This window comes from Saccoglossus kowalevskii, chromosome 21 (genome assembly GCF_978046115.1).
Source record: "Saccoglossus kowalevskii chromosome 21, keSacKowa6.1, whole genome shotgun sequence".
Lineage (NCBI taxonomy): Eukaryota > Metazoa > Hemichordata > Enteropneusta > Harrimaniidae > Saccoglossus > Saccoglossus kowalevskii.
Window position 1 is genome coordinate 23203730 of NC_140661.1, and position 21438 is coordinate 23225167.

The window sequence follows — 21438 nt, forward strand, 5'->3', positions numbered from 1 at the left end:
TTTTGGGCTACTTTAAGGCAGAACCCTCGCAAATGACTGTCCGATTGCTCCCATGTTTCACGAGCTGACCTTGGACAAGGCCGATTCACACGAATGTGAAGACAGCATACGATTTGATTATTGATGTAGGATTCACCTAATATTTACGTACGATTCATTATTCATTGACATACATATAATTTTCACATCTTGATATATAGCAATTGTGTAGGAAATAAAAAGGGATGAACTTAAAGCGCGGTAGTCGTTGCGCTGCACATGTGCGACATTTGTGTTGATAAACATTGATTTTCCCACAATCCAATGCGTTCTTCAAATGGAAATCACAAGTATGAGGTTTGACCTGGGCGCGACATGCACTGATTACCGACGGTGATTCCTTCGATACCTCCCAATTACATGGAAATTGCCTAATTAAAGCTTGGAAACGTGTCAGTTCGTACTTGTTGATCTGCGCAACAGTCAAAGTCGCCATCTTTGTTTATATAAGACCCATATATCTTGCCACAGTCCCTCTATCACCGGTCTCGAAACGCCTATTGTCTTAGGGGGGATTAGCAATAAACATCCAGTGAGTGCGTGTAGCGGTTGTTGGCGTCGCATAGTCACGTGACAGTATAGCGTCGCTTTCCATTTTGGACAACGTATGATCGAGGGCTCCGTATTTTATTCCTTGCTCTTAGCTGTAAAATTTCATATATTTAACAACTTTTTGTTATTACCGAAGCGAAATACCATTAGTTAACAGGTGAGTTATTATCCATTCTTTCATTTCGAATATTTCGTAGTTTTTTCGATCTTGAAAATTTGACCTCGATTTTCTGACCTCCATTTTGTCAAAAAGTTCATCGCTCAAAACATGTCGGTAGTTTTTCGGTTCCCTTTTCTCGCTTGATATGCTAGCAAAATCTTCAACTCGCATCGTTTTGGCGGGTGGAAGTGTATTTGCTTCGAGTGGGAGTGTTTATATCGTATTATTTTTTGTCGAATTCTTGAAAACTGTGTGATCTTGGTTATTCACATACGACCAAACATCCTGAGAATAGTCGATTGTTGCGATAATGGGTCGTGTTTTTTAAATCAGATATTCTTACGTTATGATCACTAAATTCACTATTTTATGTGCTGTTGAAGGTGCCATTCACGGTAAAAGATGTTCTGTGCTGCCAACATTTTTTTTGTGTCCCGAAAAATAGATTTTCTGTGTGTGTTTTTCGAAACTCGTGGTTCAACTCGACGCCATTTTAGATACCGAACTGTGCGTAAATACATCAACGAGAGTTTCTCGTTTCGGTTCCTTTTTTGAGAATAATACAAATCCGGTGTAGATAATAATACCCAATACTGGTTGTTATGAAGATTAACAAATGAGTTGTGGGGTTAAGGTATATTTGGGTATCTGCTGTTTCGTTATATTCGGTGAAATATCTTTGTTTACATTTTTATTTTATTTTTATATTGTCAGACGAGAACGTGCAGCTGTTGAAGCCATACAAGCTCTTGACAACCATGCCTCGTAAGAAGAACAGTTTTCGGAGGCCCAAGAGTTACTACAAGCAATTTGAAAAAAAAGTCCAGTGAATGTGATGACTTTTCACAATCGCATGTTACCATTGCTAATGATGCTACAATGCAACATGTAAGAATTAAATGTGGAAGTTATTATATTCTCAAAGTGCTGGAAATGCTATGTGTCTTAGTAAACAAACGGTTGATGAATTGAAAATGACTGGTGAGTTGAGTCGCACTTATTTTTATTTTATGTGAAATTGTTATTCACTGTAAAGTTTTCCAGAAATTGGTAATATGCTAGTAATTTAAAATTTATCTTACGAGTTATTTTTGTTTTGTTTTTCCCAGTGCATTCTTTTGTAGAAGTATCTAAATACCTACTAAACCATGGAGTGGATTTTATATTGAGTGAGAGGTTCCGTCAAGACCCACTACAAGCCCACTTCAGTAAGCATCGGCACAGAGGAGGAGGAGCAAATAACCACCCAACAGTTATGGCTTTTGGGTATCAAGAGAATGTCATCAGACTTCAAAAATCTTATCACATGCAGTGCATCACAGGCAATACAGGGAGACACAAGAGAAGGCCCTTACAGCATATAGTAGATGATACTCCTCCTCTTCTCTTTCCAAACAGAAGTGTTAGTATTTCTGTTTTTGAAAACAATGTAAAATAGTAAAAAAACAAGATATACTAATATATTGCTGTTTTTTGTATTTATTGTTAGATGTAAATAAGTTATAAATAAATAAATAAATACAAATTTTAATTAATTTTGCTTTTGTGCTTTCATTGCCATTTTCTTTAAGTTGTAGGGAATGTAATCAGCAAAATATCTGAGTGCCTGCTCTTCCTCAATACTTAGTTCACTTGTGCTTGCTGCTTCAACTGTTTCAGACTGGTAGTCCATGGTGTCCCTTCGGGTTCTTGCCAACACTGCAAAGTTAAAAATGCATGTTCTGAACAGTTCATCTATATCTGTGTCACTGGGCCGAAAATCCATAAATACATTAATTATGTCATCTGTGGTTTTTCTGTCTACCCACATATTAAAAAAAGCATGCCAAACCATCTTGTGGTGTAAGGCCTTTGCAACAACAATTTGTTATACACTGCTGGGTCTGGTAAAACCTGAAACGGAAAAACTTAATTATTGCACATGGTAATTGCATTTTTTAAATTACTATATTTTTATTTTAGGATATTACAATGCTCTTCCTTCATGGATACTAGATGGCTAGTAATAATTCATATTCAGTACATTTGAGTTGAAAAAAATATTTATTAAGCTTATCTAAAAAAAATAATCAGGCCCACAAAAAATTCTTTGAGCCTATCTTAAAAAAAATTATAACGTGGCTCTATGGAGATTAAACCTGTAATAAAAAAATGTCTACCTGATCTGCTGTGTTCTTCACTGGACCTTCTTTTCACAGATTGTATATTGCCAGTTTGCTAGTGTTCAGGAACTGAAAACAATGTAATATAACCATGAAGTATACAGATTACCATAGATAGAAACTAAAACTTATAAATAAATATATTCATAATAAATCATTCATATTTTCATATTCGTCAAGACATCGTGAGGATTTTCGGTCAACAATACTCATTCACACTTTCACAAGAGGCGACAAGTTGGTAGTGATGTCGACTTCATGTTATCGTGTCTGCCCAGTTTGATTCATACACGGCGAGTCTGCCGACCCAAATAAAAAGCAATAGGCTCTTTTTCGTATAATTATTGTACTCAAATTTATTGCCTCCTCCTTGCCCAAGATATTGTCACAGGAGCGCCGTGAAACGGAAGTACATGCAATCTCAGACAACTAATAATCGTTGGAGATGCAACCAGCTGCCTGATGCAACTGTGCTAAAAATATGAAAAAAAATTCGAACAACATTTAGACCAAACATTTACTAATTCCCCTCGATCATACAGCAATAGTAACGGACATACCTTTGACGTTTGTATCATGAACATTTTTCATGTGCCCCTTGAAGCCACTTAAACTTTTGTACTGCTTGTCGCAAGTCGGGCAGACGTAGACGAAATTTCTCCGTTTAGCAGATTCGCGTACATGTACTTTCATATCGTCTGGAACATCGGCAGCATTAGAGGGGAAAAAGTCTTCCTGTCCCATCACAAAATCCCATTCGATATCTTCGTCCTCGAAGCCAACAAAATCATTTCCGTACTTCCACGACATGCTGCTCAAAAATCGACTTCCAATGTTTTGATTCTGGTTCTGAAAACTTCTGCGCAACCGCACAATTTTTTTTCGCAAAGCATGTCGGGTAAATCATTAATGGTAATGATATGCGGGTCAACTTGAAGATGACCCCTGACAAGTTGCGTCAACTGCGGATTACGTATAGGTGTCAATGGTTTATTTACCCGCTACGCGCAATAGGACAATAGGACAGCGGCCGTTTCGAGACCGGTGATAGAGGGACTGTGATCTTGCACATGCACTTTTAAGGTAGAAGCCTACTCATGAAATCAAAAACCCAGAATTACCGGTAATTCATTTTGCAAAAATTGTACTTCAAGGCAATATATAAGGTTATTGACCTAAAAAAAGTTGATGGTTGTATTTTAGTGAAAAGTCGCCATTTTGACACTATTATAACACTTTTATCACAGGTTCCTATGGCAGAGATATTATGCAATATCTCGAAATCTAGCCTGGTGACATAGGCTGAAAAATTCATATATTGTTAATGATGGAGTACTTTTTGTTGTTCTGAATTATTTAAAAAATCTGGGTTTTAAAAAGTGTCCAAAAATGCAATTTTTTTAACATTGTGTTCTATGGAATTGTTCTAAAAATAGCAATTTTCAAGAAATGTTAGGACCTGTTTCTCAAAAAGCGTAACTGTAACACACAAAATAATGCTATTTCATTGTATCATGAGACATTAGCTTCATGATTGTACATAATAAACTAATGAACATTGTCATGTGATTTATTACTAATTTTGTCAAAAATGATGACTAGGCTTGCAGTCAGATCTTTGTATCAGACCATGGAACTATGGATTATAGCATGAATATGATTACAATAACATTGTAAAAAAATTTCTCCACTCATGTGCAAATCAAAAATAAGCTTGTTATTAGGTGACCCTATCTACTCTTTTCTGTGCGTACAAAGACGCGTCCAGGAACTGTCATGCACACTGTGGAAGAAGTATTCATAACCTTTAGTGTCACAATGCTGTACGTTATAATTGCAGGTGGCAAGATTATGGTTGAAAGTTCACCGACTAGTATTACCATCAACAAAGATCATAATCATGGCTATGTGTTTACGAAACAAGAAAAAACTTACAAACCACAAAGAAGATCTGTCTGGTCAAGTTCTCCAAAACACAGAAAAAACAGGAATAGACAAAACTAGGACATATACTTGTAAGATATGCAAAAGGAAATTCAGCTGGAAATGTGCTTATAGACGACATTGTACGAAGCGTATTAATTGCGACTTTTGTGGGAAAATATGCTGCAATATAATTATATTGAAACAGCATAGAAAATCACATGATGAAGAAAGAACCCATGTGTGTCCTATATGTGGAGTCAAGTTGACAGGCCAAAGTCAATTCAAAGCACATAAGAAGACTCATCTTAAATTCACATGTGTTACATGTGACAAACAGTTTTTGATCAGGTCCAGTTCAGCAGGAAATGGAGATACCAGCACTGGGAACAAGCCCTATCGATGCGGTAAATGTCGAAGGAAATTGTTAGATTATGTGTGTGATATATGTGGGGGGAAATTTAAATCAAAATGCAGTCTTAAAAATCATCAAAAAGTGCACACTGGTGAGAAACCATATAAATGTGACATCTGTTCCCACAGATTCCCAGCAAAGTCTACCATGTTGGTTCATCGAAGATCCCATACTGGTGAAAAACCTTACAAATGTCATATGTGTGAGAAAAGATTTGTAAAAAAAGGAACTTTAAAAGAACATGTAATGTCGCACACTGGGGAATTTCCATACAAGTGTGATACTTGCGGATTGACGTTCAAACGTAAAAACAATTTGAATAGCCATCTGCGGGTGCATACTGGAGAAAAGCAATGTTTGTGTGACATTTGTGGACGTATGTTTTCTGACACCACAAGGCTCAATTATCATTTGCGATGTCATACTGGTAAAAAACCATATAAATGTAACACTTGTGGTAAATATTTTGCCAATAAAAAGTATGTGAAAGTACACATGCTGATTCATACAGGTGAAAAACCACATCATTGTGATGTATGCGACAAGTATTTCCGTCATTTGAGTGACTTACGAGAACATGCTAAACGTCATGTTGGCGAGAATCCATTTCAGTGTGAGACATGTGGAAAAAATCTTGCATCAACGAGAAATTTGAAGTTACATCAGAGAATCCATACTGGTGAAAAACCATACAGTTGTGAATGTGGGAGGAAATTTTCACACCAATCTTCATTGCGATGTCACAAAAATAATCGTGCGTGTAACAATAACCAGGAAAAATCATTCATTTGTAGATTATGTGGAGAAGCTTTTATTTTTAAATATTTGTTAAGAAAACATATGAAAATACATAAAGAGAAAAAGAACAAGAAAAAATTGCCTGTGAATGAGGATATTCAAGAGGAGTCTACAAATGATGATAATATAAATGTACGCACTACATTTAAAAACTTCAGGTGTCGTGTCTGTGGAATGCAGTTCTTACGAAAAAGTACTCTGAAATTACATGATAGAACACATGTCAAGAAAAAAACTTTCAAATGTTTATCCTGTGGAAAAATTTTTTTACTTAAAAATACTTTGAAACTACATAAAAAGAAGCATGCTAATGAGAAATCAAGCAAGTTAAAACAATCGATGACCAAGACTACACATGCTGTTAAAAAAAATAAGCCTGCGGAAAAGTGTCAGCTTGTTGGTAACCAAGAGTCGATATCTTGTACTAGTGAAATAAGAGATCTGCATTCAACACCAGCTGCTACAGTTCCCTCTAGTAATGTAGATCAGTCTATAGATTCAGAAGAACAAAATGAAGCAAGTGTGATTGTAAATCAGCCTGAAAAAAATCTAGAGTCACATGCAACATCCAGTAATGTTAGAAGAGCGATCGAGTCCCAGGCCATTGATTGCGACAATGATGAATATATTAAAGTTGATTCTGGAGATGAAGAGCCTGCTTACTCAGCTGATACAGATACTAGCACTGCTGCACACACATTAAGACAAAAAACTACTAAACGTAACAATCATAGTGTTAAAAAATATAATGGAAATTCGTTGATTGGACAACCAGCTACCTCAAACAATGAGACTTTCAGATGCAAAGCATGTTGCATTACTTATGAGAATACCATGCTTTACATTATGCATCTGGGTTTTCATGGAGCACAAGGATTATTTCAGTGTAGTGTTTGTCAGCAAATGTGTAAAGACAGTGTAGAATTCAACGTACATATATGTCGTCATCCTTTGTGAAATTCAACAAATTTGATATTCTCGAAAGCGTACATCCTGGCATTTTCGCCGCCTGGCAACCTCACAAAAGCCAAAAACTCTCAGGAAATATTACCGGTACTTTAGTGCTAGTTGTTGAGACTTTCCTGAACTGTGTAACAAGACTAACCGTACAGGTGATGGTTCAGTTTGTGATGTTTTCTCAATGTTAGCATTTTCTTTTATTTGCTGCGTTCCACAGCAGCTCATGCACAGCCCATAGAAATACATTGTACATTGTGTGCATATTTGTAACATAGAATGTTCTGTGATGTAGCCTCGCACCTAAGAATATGTTGAAAAACATTTTATTATTATGGTGTACATACGGTAATTACAAAGCCTATAATATTTATAGTTCATTTGTAGTTTAGTGCAGTTCAGTTTACTTGTTTCTGACCACATGATCAGGTGTTTCATATGATAAAATTAAAGGACTCTCTGAGTACTATAACCAGTACTAGTTGTCCTATACTCAGTGCTAAACGGAGATTTATTTACATCAATAGAAAAATCTATTGTACATTTTTTTCATTTTCATGGATTTGCTGAAAATCCCCTGTTTTATATGAAGCCTGCGTTATTTATGTGTATATTGTAAATAAACCATACTTGGCAACTTAGTCAAAGCATGTGTTCAGTCTGGAGGGAAGTTGAACTGTTGAATGGCCAAGATTGAGGTTTAAAGATTTGTTAGGATTATCTATCAAGTTAATATAACCAAATAAAGCTTTCACACTTACACAATTATTACTGAACTAATGACAAAGTGTTCAATGTTCAACCGTTTTATGTGAACACAGGTACTGCGCCCCCACTACGAGAAGTGTATAATTAGTAGAATAGGGCTGAACTGAGCTTTATTGAAATCGTAAAGAAAATGTTATACTTATTTTTTGTTAAGCAAAATTAATCAAGCACAATTAAAAACAAAAACAGATTAGCTGATTCATGTTTAAACTGTATAACGCCAATTATTGGCAATTACTGTAAAATCTGTATTAGAAGCCGTGGCTTCTATTAAAATGGTACAATGCAACAGAGGGGATGCGCCTTCTATTAGAGCATCTACACATATGAGAAATGGTGAATTTGTGGTTCCCAATTGTTCAAAAAAAATAGATGCGACTTCTATTAGAGATGCAGCTTCTAATACAGATTTTACAGTAGTTGTACTTGGAAGTGTATTGCCAATCTGTTCAATTGAATTCAAATGTATTGTGTGTACTTTTAATACTGTGTAACAAATAGGTAATGATGAATTTCTATATTAAATATACATAATGGCACAGCTACAAGTACACCATATTTTATAATTTGCTTTTATTTTCACAATTTTACTATGATTTATATTAGAGGAAATATTAGTATTGTGACAATATATTACCCTTTCTAGTGTTGGCACCATCTACAAAATAATTTTGTATAGTATGTTCCTCCTCACATGAAATATTGATAACAATTTACAAATCTTTTGATCAAAAACTAAAAGCAATATTTGAAACTGTCTGGCCAAAAATGATGATGAAATTTAGTGAAAATTTTACAAAATGTGAAATTATTTTCACTGAATTTCGGTCACCCAAAAGATTAATTCTAAGGTAATGTATCTTAATCAAATTTGGACTGTGATCATTCAACCAAAATTTGTGGTTGGCGGAAGTAGAGGTTTATTTTTATTTTGTTCATGTATATGTATTATGTATTGGATTTTTATGTTTTGTAGTTGAATAGTATTATCAAGTATTAGCATATTGTTTCAGCTATAACATTTCAGAGAAATTAATCTAGCCATGTGCATAAAGGAGTGATCATTATAAACATTTTATAAATATACATTTTCATAAATCAAAATGGATTTTAAAATTCAAATTCACTGTTCCAGGAATGCCATTGTAACTTTTTTGTTAGTGAGTTAATAGTTCAACATCGTCCAATCAGCAAGCTCTTCATTTTGAATAAGAGGGCAGTCACGATTGCTATGTCAGATGAAGGCATGTGCATGCATTATTGGAGTACTGTAAAATACTTTATTTTAGCTGAAATAAATTTTTGTTGAAAAAACTTTTTGGGTGTTTTGTGTAGAATTTATTTTCATAGATTTTTGACGAGTTGAATGTAAAATATATGAAAAAAGATATATTCACTGGATTTTATTTTCACTGAATCATTCCTTCAGCGCAAAAAGCGAAAAATTAATTTCAAGTGAAAATTAATTATTTTACAGTAGATGATGGTGATCTTTTGAGCCAATCACTTTTAGATATTTGAATTTTAATGAATTCTATTGATTGGTATTTGAAAATTATTATAAATATGTTTTTTTCTGTATTGGAGGAAGTGAATCCATGGGTAAACAAAAACTTGTGAACTTGTTATGAGAAAAACATGCATTTCTGTATAAGGTAAAAACTAATTCTAAAGAAAATATAGTACATGAAGCAAATAATGAAGTGTTTTTTTTAATCTATTTTTGAAAATAAGAAACACAAAAAAGATCCCAAATAGACGATCCTGCTATTGTAATTGGTCTAGTTGTTTAATAAAAATATTTATTAAAATATTTGGTATAATCTATGAAATTCACAGCAACTGAGCAATGAAACAAACTTGTAAGTTATTTTAAGCAAGAACAGCGCCCCTACAATGAGTACCTAGAGTGCTTTCGTTTTAGTTCATCTCGGTCGCCATTTTTATTTTTGTTGACCCACGTGTCAATAGTATTTTTAGTTCCGGGTTTATTTCCGGACAATTTCAGGCTGATACACATATTTATTTCTGGATTCGAGTTGTGATGATGTTCTTACGTAAACTGTGCCTTGTAGGAACCGGAGTGTGTGCTGTATGCATCGCCCGATCTGCTCAATTCGTAAAATCTACAGCAGGGATATCGGACGATGAGTCTGACAGTGACGGTGATGACCGTTTTCAAATCGACCATATAACGAAGCGAGGACTTCGACTGAAAATGGTGCAAGTTTTCTTCAGACATGGTGCTAGAACACCTTTGAATTTAATACCAAATCCAAAGAATATACCAGAATTGGAAGTAAGTATAATAAAATTTAATAACAGACATCCGGCGTATTTTTCAACTCAGTACGACCTTTGACCCTGGCGACAAACCTTTTCATGGCAAAGACGTTGATATTATTGATGTTATGAAATAAGAAAACTACACTGTATCTACAACAAAAAATCACAAAATAACAGCAATATGTAGCATCAACGAAAAAACACAGATTGGCATTTCTATTCTTGCATACTCTACTTCTGCTTACAGCAAGTCTCAGAAGTATTGGGGCAGCCAATTTTCAAACTCGCTAGCGAATTGGCTATTAAACTGCTTGGGATTTGCCTAAACAGTTGGCTTTCGAATCTCGCTGGCGCCGACTCGTGGTCGCGTCCACTCTGGGCGAGTGAAAGTAGTTTCCCTGGTCAGCCTTAAAATGGCCACAATCAGCTGGCGTACAAGTGATAATATGATAAATGTGATTAATATTTACTAAATGGGGATAGCCATCTTGAACACTGAGAGACAAATTGAGAAACAGTTTCCTACAAGCCGGTAGGCTGGTTGGCGATCCGCTCCGCTCAAAAACAAGCAATATGTTGTTGACTGTTTCCATGGTGACATAAACGTGAAGATAATGTCGGTTTATAACTAATACGAAGTTCGCAAACACCATTCAGTCTTTAGAAGTCACTTAGTTTATTACTAGGACCACAGTCACTCTACTAGTAGAATGACTGTGCTAGGACGTATTCTGCTGTTACATTTATTATTTCCATAGTAATTTTCTAGAATGAATGAAGCGTTTCCTGTAAATGCTGGAAAGTGAAATAACGAAATGGTAAATATTTACCTCAAGTACAGTGTGTTGACCTTCATAATAATATACTTCATAATGCAAAACACTAGTTACGGTGAGTTATTTAAACATACGACTCATAATCGGAAAAGATGACCACAGTCCAGAATTTCAGACGGATATTAAGCAACCTAAGAGCATATCAGAAGAATTTACTCCAAAATATAAAAAAGAACTGCAGTCAAAAGTCAAGAATGCCAGCAAATAAAGGACTCTGTTCCACAATCCTTTGTGCGCGTTATTACGGACACGCGCAAAAAACTGTACCACGCTTGTAAAATCTGGGTCAAATATACAGTACGCTACTATCTTGTCACAGATTGTTTAGTAGTGGAGTGTTCAGTGACCATTGAATTAGCCCGTGATTCATATTTTATGTGTATTAATTTATTCATCAATTTTCGTGACTGACAGTACTGCCCAAATTTTAGTCAAAAAAACGCAACTGGTGAAACAATAGAGCATCGCAAGGCGATGGACGCAGGGCTCTTTGGCAACGACCGCATAGAGGTCAAAATACGCGTTAAATTTGGCTCTTCCGTTTCGCCCCCTCCGGAATGTTCTACTTTCGCAGCCTAATCGCAGGTTTTTCGAAAAACGTCGAAAAAACACAAGAATTAGTAGAAATGTTCCTGTTTTGGGCGGATTATTGATAGAGAATAATGTCTTTATTACAAAAATGCTGAAAAACCGTGAGTTGTTGCCTTAGTTATTTTTTTATTGGCGAAAAACTTCAAACTCGACAAATTTGGTTGCACAACTTCCCTTCATCATATACACCCAGCGACACCGATGCTAGCCTGACAAGTTGGCGTAGGTGGCGCCCTGGACTGCTGCGATCCCCACCAACTTGTTGCAGTCCAGGGCGCCACCTACGCCAACTTGTCAGGCTACACCGATGCCAGCTGACTGTGTACAAAAGTGGTAGGAGCTAATACATTTGGGGCGAAAGTATTCAAAAATCAGTTTTTGGATGTTGCAATAGCAGTGGTGGGCCAGGATTTGTTTCCAATTAGTGACAGCACGAACAAAACCAGTGGAGCCGAAAAAATCACAGAGGAGTTAAAAGCCGTTGCTAGTGAAAAGTTACCCCAACTTTGGGGTCAAATTTCTCGGTAATGAAAACAGATATCAAAAATTTAAATAGTAACTTTGTGCCCACACTCAAGCTGAGTAGAATGAGCTATGTCTGAAGTGTTTTATCCCAAATTTGTAGGAGGAGATACATTTGGTGCGAAGCTATCCAAAAATCTGTTTTTTGGCTGTTGCTATGGCAATGGTGGGCCAAAATTTTTTTTCAAATTTTTCCTAATATCTAAGGTGAAGGTGTGACCTACCTGCCAAGTTTGAACGAAATCGGCCGAGCCAAAAAAATCACAGAAGACATCATACGTGAAAATACTGGAAATGTACACACACAGACACACAAAATGACAAAAGTGATTATAAGGGCAATCCTAGCGGAGCGGATCGCCAATAAATCTAAATGATTTGTTGGGGTAAACCAACCGCTAATAAAATTCGACTTCATTCATTGTTTTTGCGTGGACAATTCCTTGTATACGAACACCTCATTATACACACGAAGAAAATAGAACACTTTCCCTTGTATATTTGAAAGCGAAATCGCCATCCAACTAAAGTATGATGATCCCCTACTGTTATATAGATTCACCAAGAGTGGGCGTGACCACAGCACGGTGCCAGCGTGATTCGAAAGCCAACAGTTCAGTCAAAACCAAACCAGTAAGCCAATTCGCTAGCTGCCCCAATACTTGCTGTAATAGCTACCGGTAAACAGCCTGTAGCACACCTTCAGGTCTACACTTTTCGAAAAAAAATTAATTCATTATCCACTTAAGAAACATTGCAGAGGGTGCGATCTTGCTGGAATGGAAAGGATGGTAATTTCTACATGAAGCACATGTGTCAGTGGAATTAAATATCTGTTTTTGGATTGGTGAGGGAGAACAAGGAACAATTGCGTTTGGCTATTCTAGTCCAATAATCAATGGTAATGTGTTCCAAAAAAATCACAAGAAGCGAAGATTTTGAATGTTTCTGTTTTAGCACAATGGTTAGGTTAACAGCAGATATTAACAAATTCCTATCATTTACACTTTCATCACGGAAATTCAAGGTACAGAACTATGTTTCAAAATGCTCTAACAGAAATACATCTCAAAGTAACAATATACAGCGGTATATATTTAAAGAAGATTGTGGTTGGCTGCAAAGACGCTAACCACTCACTTTTACTGCACTTTCATCTAACAATTGATAACATAATGAAAGAGGGTGAAAGATAAAATATTGAGTTTGTGGAAAAAAACCAATAGCAGCCATTTAATAAAAAAAAATAAAGTACTTTTGTAGAAGAAAGTGGTTTCGTCAATCTCTGCTTTTAGCTTGCACTAATGGCAATAGAAGAACGTTCTTTGCATTTAGCAGAGCTGTTTGTACTTGAAGAATGTTGTCTAAAAGGTAATCTTAGATAAATCCACTATGAAATTTAATGTCTGTAATTTTGTTGTCGTACAGCAAGTATGGGACAAGGAGACTTTGTTTTCTGGAGGAGAAGGTTTATTAGCTCATTATGTTGTAAAAGGTCTTGATGGTGGTGCCATGCCTGAAAGTCGTCTTGATGCTGTTTACAGAGAAGTTTTGTTTAAGGTAAGGACACCAAATTTAAACTGTCATCACATATCAACTTTTTTATTCACATTTTGATTCAATAAAAGTATGCCCTCTATGGCAAGTAATAACACAATAAAAGTATGCCCTCTATGGCAAGTAATAACACAATAAAAGTATGCCCTCTATGGCAAGTAATAACACAATAAAAGTATGCCCTCTATGGCAAGTAATAACACAATAAAAGTATGCCCTCTATGGCAAGTAATAACACAATAAAAGTATGCCCTCTATGGCAAGTAATAACACAATAAAAGTATGCCCTCTATGGCAAGTAATAACACAATAAAAGTATGCCCTCTATGGCAAGTAATAACACAATAAAAGTATGCCCTCTATGGCAAGTAATAACACAATAAAAGTATGCCCTCTATGGCAAGTAATAACACAATAAAAGTATGCCCTCTATGGCAAGTAATAACACAATAAAAGTATGCCCTCTATGGCAAGTAATAACACAATAAAAGTATGCCCTCTATGGCAAATAATAACACATGTGGCTTGGTTCGTCATTACACTTGAGGCGGGAACTAGCCAAGCCCTCTATGGCAACTCAATAAAAGTTTGCCCTCCGTTCGCTGGTTCCTGGCATTCTTTGCGAATGGCAAGTAAGATGCAGGTAATTAGTAATTGCCATATTGTATCACTGGGCCTAGATTCTGGACGTAATTTGAAAACATTCCAAGTTCCATTCTGCATAAACGTGTCTGTAATACGAGCCGCCAGCCTCTTGTGGCTTGGTGCGCCATGACACTTAACACCAGTCAAAGCCATTCATGACAACTCAATAAAAGTATGCCCTCTATGGCAGTTCAAAAGTAAGCTCTCTGTGACAAAAATACTACTATGTGAGAATGTAATATACTGATGTAAAAAAAATTCCATTAAGATCAATGGAATTAAAAAAGTTGTTTATTGTTTGAATTTATTAATGTTAAAATACACTACTACAATCGTCAAGCAGCAGTTCTTCATCTAAAGACTTCTAACACCGTAAAAAAGTATTTTTTTTCAGAATGAATTAATACTCTATATTCGATACAGGGTGGAACATTTGCTGGTCAGTTGACAACAAAAGGCAAACAACAAATGCATGCCTTGGGTGGAGTTTACAAGAAATATTATATTGATACATTACAGTTTCTTGATCCAAAGTTTACACCAGAACATATCTAGTAAGTATGACCTACCGGTAATGACTGTATATCTACTTCACATATACACCATACACCATGTGATAAATATGCATACTGTAGAATACTTTATTTTCGCTATTTTCACTGAAGGGATGATTCCGTGAAAATAAAATCCAGCGAATATACTTTTTTCCTATATTTCACATTAAGCTCATCAAAAATCAGTGAAAATAAATTCCAAGCAAAACGCCCAAAAAGCCTTTTCAGCGAAAATTTATTCCAGCAAAAATAAAGTATTCCACAGTATGTATTCATATCACAATCTAATTCTGGATAGTGTTAACCTTTTCACCACCAGTTCCCTTTTTTCATTAAAATTCACAAAATAGTCCTGTTTATAGTCTGCACTTTCCTTCAAAAGATCAGGATAAAATTGGTCAAATTTTGTGTGTGAAATTGACTCAAATTTTGTCTGTTGGCTCCAAAATTAGGGTTCCTTTCCAAAGATATTGAGATATTGAAGAATACAAGAAAAAAAAATGCAGAAAAAATTGGGGTGAGAAGTTCTGGGGGTGAAAAGGTTAAGAAACAGATCCTGGTTGTGCATAAATTAATTGTTACATTGAATATTATTGGACCTTGATCCACAATTTACATTTAGTTTGTTTTTACAAATCAGATTCAATATGGACAACTGGTACCATTCTGTTTTAAAAAATGCAGTTGCCATTCCACATCATCAATATGTCTGAACTAATCAAGTTCAATCTGCATACATACATCATACATCATATCAGACATGGATTTTGTTATCATCAAATTCAAAAATGGCTGACTGGTGGTCATCATGCAGTTCCACGGTGCCATATCTTATACATGCCTGAACCAACACATATATAACACTTATAACAGGTTATATATAGAAATAGATTTTAGTTTAAGTTTCTGATTGAATTCAAACTAGCATATTTTACTATCTTTTGAAAAACTGCCTCGAAACATGTTAATTTCAGATTTTAGCACTTCTCTTGAGCGATAATTTATGCTAATTTATTCATAAACACAACTGCATTGCGTAGCAGCAAATGATCACGGTTGCGCAATCCGTTCATGCTGTGTTTCAAAATTGTTAGATTGTTGAACTCAGTAGTGATTATAATAACGTACAAAAAAATAAATTCTTTAAATTGTAAATTAAATGCAAATGAAAATTCAAGTTAGTTTCATCGTAAGCAAATGCTCGATGCTGTCAAGTATCTGCCATGTTCTTTATCTTGCACAAGTTGACCTAAATCGCTAATTAACCAATCAAAATATAATCGGATAAATGACTTGTTGTAAAATACTATAAATTTGGAGGGCAGGCTTATAATCGGACAACTACGGTATATGTATTAAGGAAACCATTTTCAAACATAATAGATACAATGGTATACTTATACATGTCAGTTGTGGTGCATTTGATTGTCTATTTCATGTTGAAAATGGACAGCTCATCTCATGACTTATAACTAAGTACATTTGAAATAACAAATTCATGTTATATGATGGGGACATGATAAATAGCTATATCTAAGCGAGCTACAGCAAGGAAAACACTCCCAAAGCGTTTCTGGGACACGCTAAAAGCCGTACTGAAGGTTTGTAATATCAGTCACAGCACATGGGAGCAGTCGGCCCAAGACAGAGAAACGTGACGATCAACTGACAAAATTTCCTCAATATTTTTTTTTCTAGTATTAGAAGTACAAATGTGAATCGTACAATTGAATCAGCTGCCTGTGTTCTAGCAGGTATGTTTGGAAATCATATAAAAAAGAAAGGTAAGTTGTACTGTTATTTTAACACTATTTTTGTCATATTCTGCAAAATAGTAAAATTAAAGCCTGTCGTTGTCAAGGCTACGTGTCTTCAATGCATTCATAGTTTCTTTAAGTAAATCATTCAGATGGCATATGATAATAAAATAATTACGGCTAATTATATTCAATATATGAAGGTGGCCATCTTGAAGCAAGCCCTGACCTAAAAAAAAAAAGAACCATATTTCCAAAATGAGGTGTTTAGTTAAATTTTAGGACAATGGATCTACCAACAAAATTTGACAACATTTGGCATTTTTGTGTGAAAAAATCTCTTGCATATGAAAAGTTCATTAGACATAGTACCTACCAATAGGCTACTTTTATGGGGTTTATGAATCTGAATTTTCGATACCTGTACTGTTCACTGATTGGCTACTGAGTTAGCTTCCCGGGAAAGTGTTCTTATCTCTGTTTTTTGATTATTTGAATCATAATATTTTTATTTTTAATAATAAGCAGAAACATCACTTCGTTGAATAACTATGACAAGCCTTTTCATTTTCAGATCCAGTCTCAATTCTTGTTGCATCCTCAACTGATGAGATTCTCTATCCAAATGCTTATTTCTGCAATAGATTTGCAGCAATTAATAAAAATCTCTGGAATGATAATGACACGATGCCAGGAATGCGGCACAGTAGGCGACAATTACAGGATATGTTGGGAATCCCGCAAAATGAACGTTTAGATATTGTCAAGTTACGTGATGTCCTAGCCTGTCAGAAGGTGAGACGGATTATGTTAGTTGTCATGGTTACATGCTTATGCCTGTATAGGTTATTACATATTTATGAGTGTTTTTTATTTTTTGTCTATAGTTGCTATGATACGACGTCAATTCTCAGTGAATATTTTTAGTACAACTGCACAACTGAATATTTGCAAGTACATATACTTTTTCTGAACTCTTAACCTTTGGAATGTTCATATATAGGGAAGAAATTTGTTAACTCCATATTGGATTTGCAAAGGATTTTGGGATAGAAACATTGAACAGTAGAGGGCTTAAAAACAGGGGAGGTAAAAAGCTGGTTTTAACATCGGGCTCTATGGAGAAGATGCGAGTTTCCCTCCAAACGCCCTCTATTGTTCAATTTTTCTATCCCACAATCCTTTGCAAATCCAATATAGAGTTAACACATTTGATCAGATCATGTGATTAAAACTCTCAAGAAACTTCAAATGTATGCAAAAAAACTGCCAAATGATGCTTACCCTAGTACTACTTGATTGATTTTTAGCTCCGCTGTCGACTTTGTCGAGCGGAGCTTATCATATGAGTGATTGTCCGTCGTCGTCGTCGTCGTCCGTGTCAATGTTTTACTTTTTCGACTTCTTCTTGAAAACTACAAGCCTAAATGCTTTGATACTTGGTGTATATGTACCTTGGGTAGACCTCTCTTAGGTTTGTTCATTTCATGTTGATATCTTTAATTCTCTAATTTTGGTGAATATTTTTGTCATTTTTGGTAAAAACTGATATTTTCGACTTCTTGTTAAAAACCGCAAGTGCAATTGCTTTGATATTACATTTATAGGTACTACATGTGGACCTCTCTCAGATTTGTTAATTTTGTAATGATATCTTTAATTCTTTAAGTTTGGTGAATATTTTTGTCATTTTTGGTAAAAACTGATATTTTCGACTTCTTGTTAAAAACCGCAAGTCCAATTGCTTTGATACTACATATATAGGTACTACATGTGGACCTCTCTCAGATTTGTTTATTTCGTGATGATATCTTCAATTCTCTAATTTTGGTGAATATTTTTGTCATTTTTGGTAAAAACTGATATTTTCGACTTCTTGTTAAAAACCGCAAGTGCAATTGCTTTGATATTATATATATAGGTACTACATGTGGACCTCTCTCAGATTTGTTCATTTTGTAATGATATCTTTTTTTTTTTTTTTTGTGTTTACAACATTTTTTTATTGGGCTTCTTTAATGAAGTTACATAGCAAATAAAACTTATGAAACCTTAGTATATTCTAAGTGTACATTATGTGATACAAGGAATCAAGGGGGACCACTTCTTGTAATGTGCCTCTTGTTTATTATTTTGTCTTGCAATTTGTCTTTCAATTTCAAAATATCTTTTCAGCAAATGCTTGAAATTTAGGTAGTTTGGCACTGTTTTTTTGAATTTTGAGAAATAGATATGTTTTCTAGCAAGTAGACTTATAAAGTTCACTTGCCAACTATATTCAGGATTCCCCAATATCAAACAAAGTTTATTTGGCACACTACTGAGCTGAAGTGCTTCCCCTAGATTTACAAAGATATCTTGCCATAGGGAAGTTGGGGTGTTGCAACATAATTTTTCCAGGAGTATAATTTCCTTTTCACATTCTTTAATTTTATCTTTACGGCTTTTGGCCTTTTTTTTACAGTATTTTATAGAGAATTCTCTTGTTTTATATTTTATGTAGTCCCAAATAAGTCCCTTGTCCTTGTTTTCTACTTCCATTTTCCACACTGAAATTTTTTCTGTTAAACTTTTTACAAAGACTTCGTCATTTACAAGGCTAGCATTGAATTTCCAGTGTGATGGACCTCGATTTAATTCGACTAAGTTAAGTATAAGTTGAACTGCAGAATGGTCTGATTGCACTCCTGGAATAATCTCAACTTTATTCACCAGGCTTTGCAGGTCATTTGATATGAAAATGTAATCTAGCCTACTTTGTATTACATAAGGTTTACCTCTCCGCCATGTGAATCGCTGTACCTCTGGGTTCAATAGACGCCAGATATCTACTACATTGTATTTTTCCATAATGTCGTTCATTTGGTTTGCTGATTTTTGCCAAAATTTGGGGTTACCTCCTCCTCTATCTAATTTTAAGTTCATTGCAAAATTTAGATCCCCTCCCCAAATTATCTCGCTTTGTGGTTCAAAGGGATTGTCCAACAGCAACTGGTCAATTTGTGACAAAAAGTGGTTATGTTCTATTTCTCTGTTAGGAGCATATGTGTTTAAAATTATAAAGGATCTTCCACCACATACAGCATGGAGCAGAACATACCTACCATCCTCCCGGTCAATAATGCATTTTTTAATGGATAAATTCAAATCTTTAGCTATCACCATCACCCCCCTGCTAGCGCTTGTACCATGGGCGAACCAGCACTGGCCTTTGAATTGTAATGACCAAAACTGTTCATCTGATGAGGTGCTATGTGTTTCTTGTAATAAAATTAGGTTAGCTTTTTTCTTGTTCAGCCAGGTTGAAATCTTTTTCCTTTTCTTGTAATCCCGCAACCCCCTGGCATTGAAGGTTAAAATACTAAGTTCCATCAATCACATAATTATACATATAATCAGGTTTCAAGTTGAAATATTTTGCCCATTTTTGAAGTATAACAACAACATAACTTTAATAAAAACATATAAAAGCTAAAACAAATAATCCACACCTAAATACATAACAAGAGATTGAGTTAATCAAAAGGTGGAGTGCAGGTGTTACCATGTCGGTAGAAACAAATTACTTACAAAAAAACACCTATCTTACCTCCGGCCCCAAAATGACAGTTACTCACATGTAAACCTCATCGAAGCTCAAATCAATTTTAGTTCCATTTAATGTAGTATTACTCATTTAATGTCCTTAACTGTCATCTGCTTCATCTTGCCGTCGTCCCCTTCGACCATTAATGTAGCGGGTACACGCCAAGCCACAAAACATCGTTTTTGGGGTTGTTCAGCCTTCAACTGCTTCTTGTACTCGAGTAGACGTCTTCGTTCGGCTTGCACTGTTAAGCTGACGTCATCAGTGATAAATATATGATTACCTTTATATGGGTGATTTCTCAGAATGCGTGGTGCCGACATAAGTATATTTCTGGCCTCGCCTGCATTTACAAATGCCACTTTTATTGGTCTGTTGTTTGTTGTTTTTCCTTTCGACGGGTTCAAAAATGGCGGGTCTCTGTGCGCCCTCTGTAGCGCTATGTTCTTTACTGATTCTAACCCCATGTGTTGTTCCATAAATGTTCGTATAAATTCTATACATCCCTTGCTTCCTTGTTCTGACCCCTCTGGTATGTTTCTGAAATTAATATTCATCCGTCTTCCTCTATTTTCTTGATCGTCTTGTTTCCATTTTAGTCTTTCTATTTCTTTTTCGGCTTCTCGTAGTTTTTCTTCTAATTCAGTCAATTCATGTTTGGTGGCTGTGTCTTTCGTAATTTCTTCCATTTTCTCGTGGACATTTTCGATCGATGTTTCTATATCTTTCACTCTTCCTTCCATCTCTTCTATTTTCTTAGTTAATGGTGCGATCTGCTCGACATCAGACTTTATTTCGAAGATTTTCTTTAGGATTATCGTTATTTTTTGTTCTGTAGGCAGGTTCACAAGTGTTTTAAGATCTTGCTGGCTATTGCCGCTTTCCGTACCGCCATCTTGTTCCTCTCCTCGGTCCGGTGTTGTTCGCCTTGTATTTCTGGTCGATCCTGATATCATTTGGTCTACTCTTCTATCTTTGTTCTTGTAGCTGGTCTTATTACTTGCCATGGTGTATTACATTTTTCTGGTTGATGAGGTTTTCGATAGATTTTTTCTTATTTTGGTGGAGCAGATCGGTACCGATGTTTCTACTACTCACGCATGCGCACTCCTCCATGATATCTTTAATTCTCTAATTTTGGTGAATATTTTTGTCATTTTTGGTAAAAACTGATATTTTCGACTTCTTGTTAAAAACCGCAAGTGCAAATGCTTTGATATTACATATATAGGTACTACATGTGGACCTCTCTCAGATTTGTTCATTTTGTAATGATATCTTTAATTCTCTAATTTTGGTGAATATTTTTGTCATTTTTTGGTGAAAAGTG

At 35.4% G+C, this 21438-nt stretch overlaps 3 protein-coding genes and 1 long non-coding RNA gene across 4 annotated transcripts in view; 3 read left to right on the plus strand and 1 right to left on the minus strand.

Annotated features, from left to right (window-relative positions):
• The first annotated feature begins 607 nt into the window (after positions 1-607).
• Positions 608-2210, plus strand: LOC146729808 (uncharacterized). The gene is made up of 3 exons (XM_085495443.1): positions 608-748; positions 1466-1732; positions 1861-2210. The coding sequence occupies exons 2-3, from the start codon at positions 1651-1653 to the stop codon at positions 2187-2189; spliced, it is 411 nt and encodes a 136-aa protein (XP_085351569.1). The 5' UTR covers positions 608-748; positions 1466-1650; the 3' UTR covers positions 2190-2210.
• Positions 2211-2214: 4 nt separating this feature from the next.
• On the minus strand, positions 2215-3852 carry LOC146729809 (uncharacterized). Its single transcript, XR_014928105.1, has 3 exons — positions 3474-3852; positions 2911-2982; positions 2215-2449 (listed from the first exon to the last, which is right to left on the minus strand). It is a non-coding gene; the product is annotated as an uncharacterized LOC146729809 (long non-coding RNA).
• A 1456-nt stretch (positions 3853-5308) lies between these two features.
• On the plus strand, positions 5309-7960 carry LOC102807073 (uncharacterized). Its single transcript, XM_078012147.2, has one exon. It carries the CDS (start codon positions 5399-5401, stop codon positions 7004-7006), a length of 1608 nt encoding a protein of 535 aa, XP_077868273.2. The 5' UTR covers positions 5309-5398; the 3' UTR covers positions 7007-7960.
• A 1760-nt stretch (positions 7961-9720) lies between these two features.
• Positions 9721-21438, plus strand: part of LOC102801927 (lysophosphatidic acid phosphatase type 6-like) — a 36586-nt gene continuing 24868 nt past the window's right edge. The window contains exons 1-5 of the mRNA XM_085494882.1: positions 9721-10073; positions 13438-13569; positions 14635-14765; positions 16464-16549; positions 17097-17317. Of these exons, the coding sequence (XP_085351008.1) occupies positions 9819-10073; positions 13438-13569; positions 14635-14765; positions 16464-16549; positions 17097-17317 (825 nt within the window). The 5' untranslated portion in view covers positions 9721-9818. The remainder of the gene's footprint in view (positions 10074-13437; positions 13570-14634; positions 14766-16463; positions 16550-17096; positions 17318-21438) is intronic.

What these genes read in the sequence shown, in the direction of transcription:
- LOC146729808 (XM_085495443.1), top strand. Translation starts at nt 1,651, where the DNA reads ATGTGGAAGTTATTATATTCTCAAAGTGCTGGAAATGCTATGTGTCTT. An exon ending in TGATGAATTGAAAATGACTG is followed by an intron (nt 1,733 to 1,860) that starts GTGAGTTGAGTC and finishes TGTTTTTCCCAG; the next exon opens with TGCATTCTTTTGTAGAAGTA.
- LOC102807073 (XM_078012147.2), top strand. Translation starts at nt 5,399, where the DNA reads ATGTTGGTTCATCGAAGATCCCATACTGGTGAAAAACCTTACAAATGT.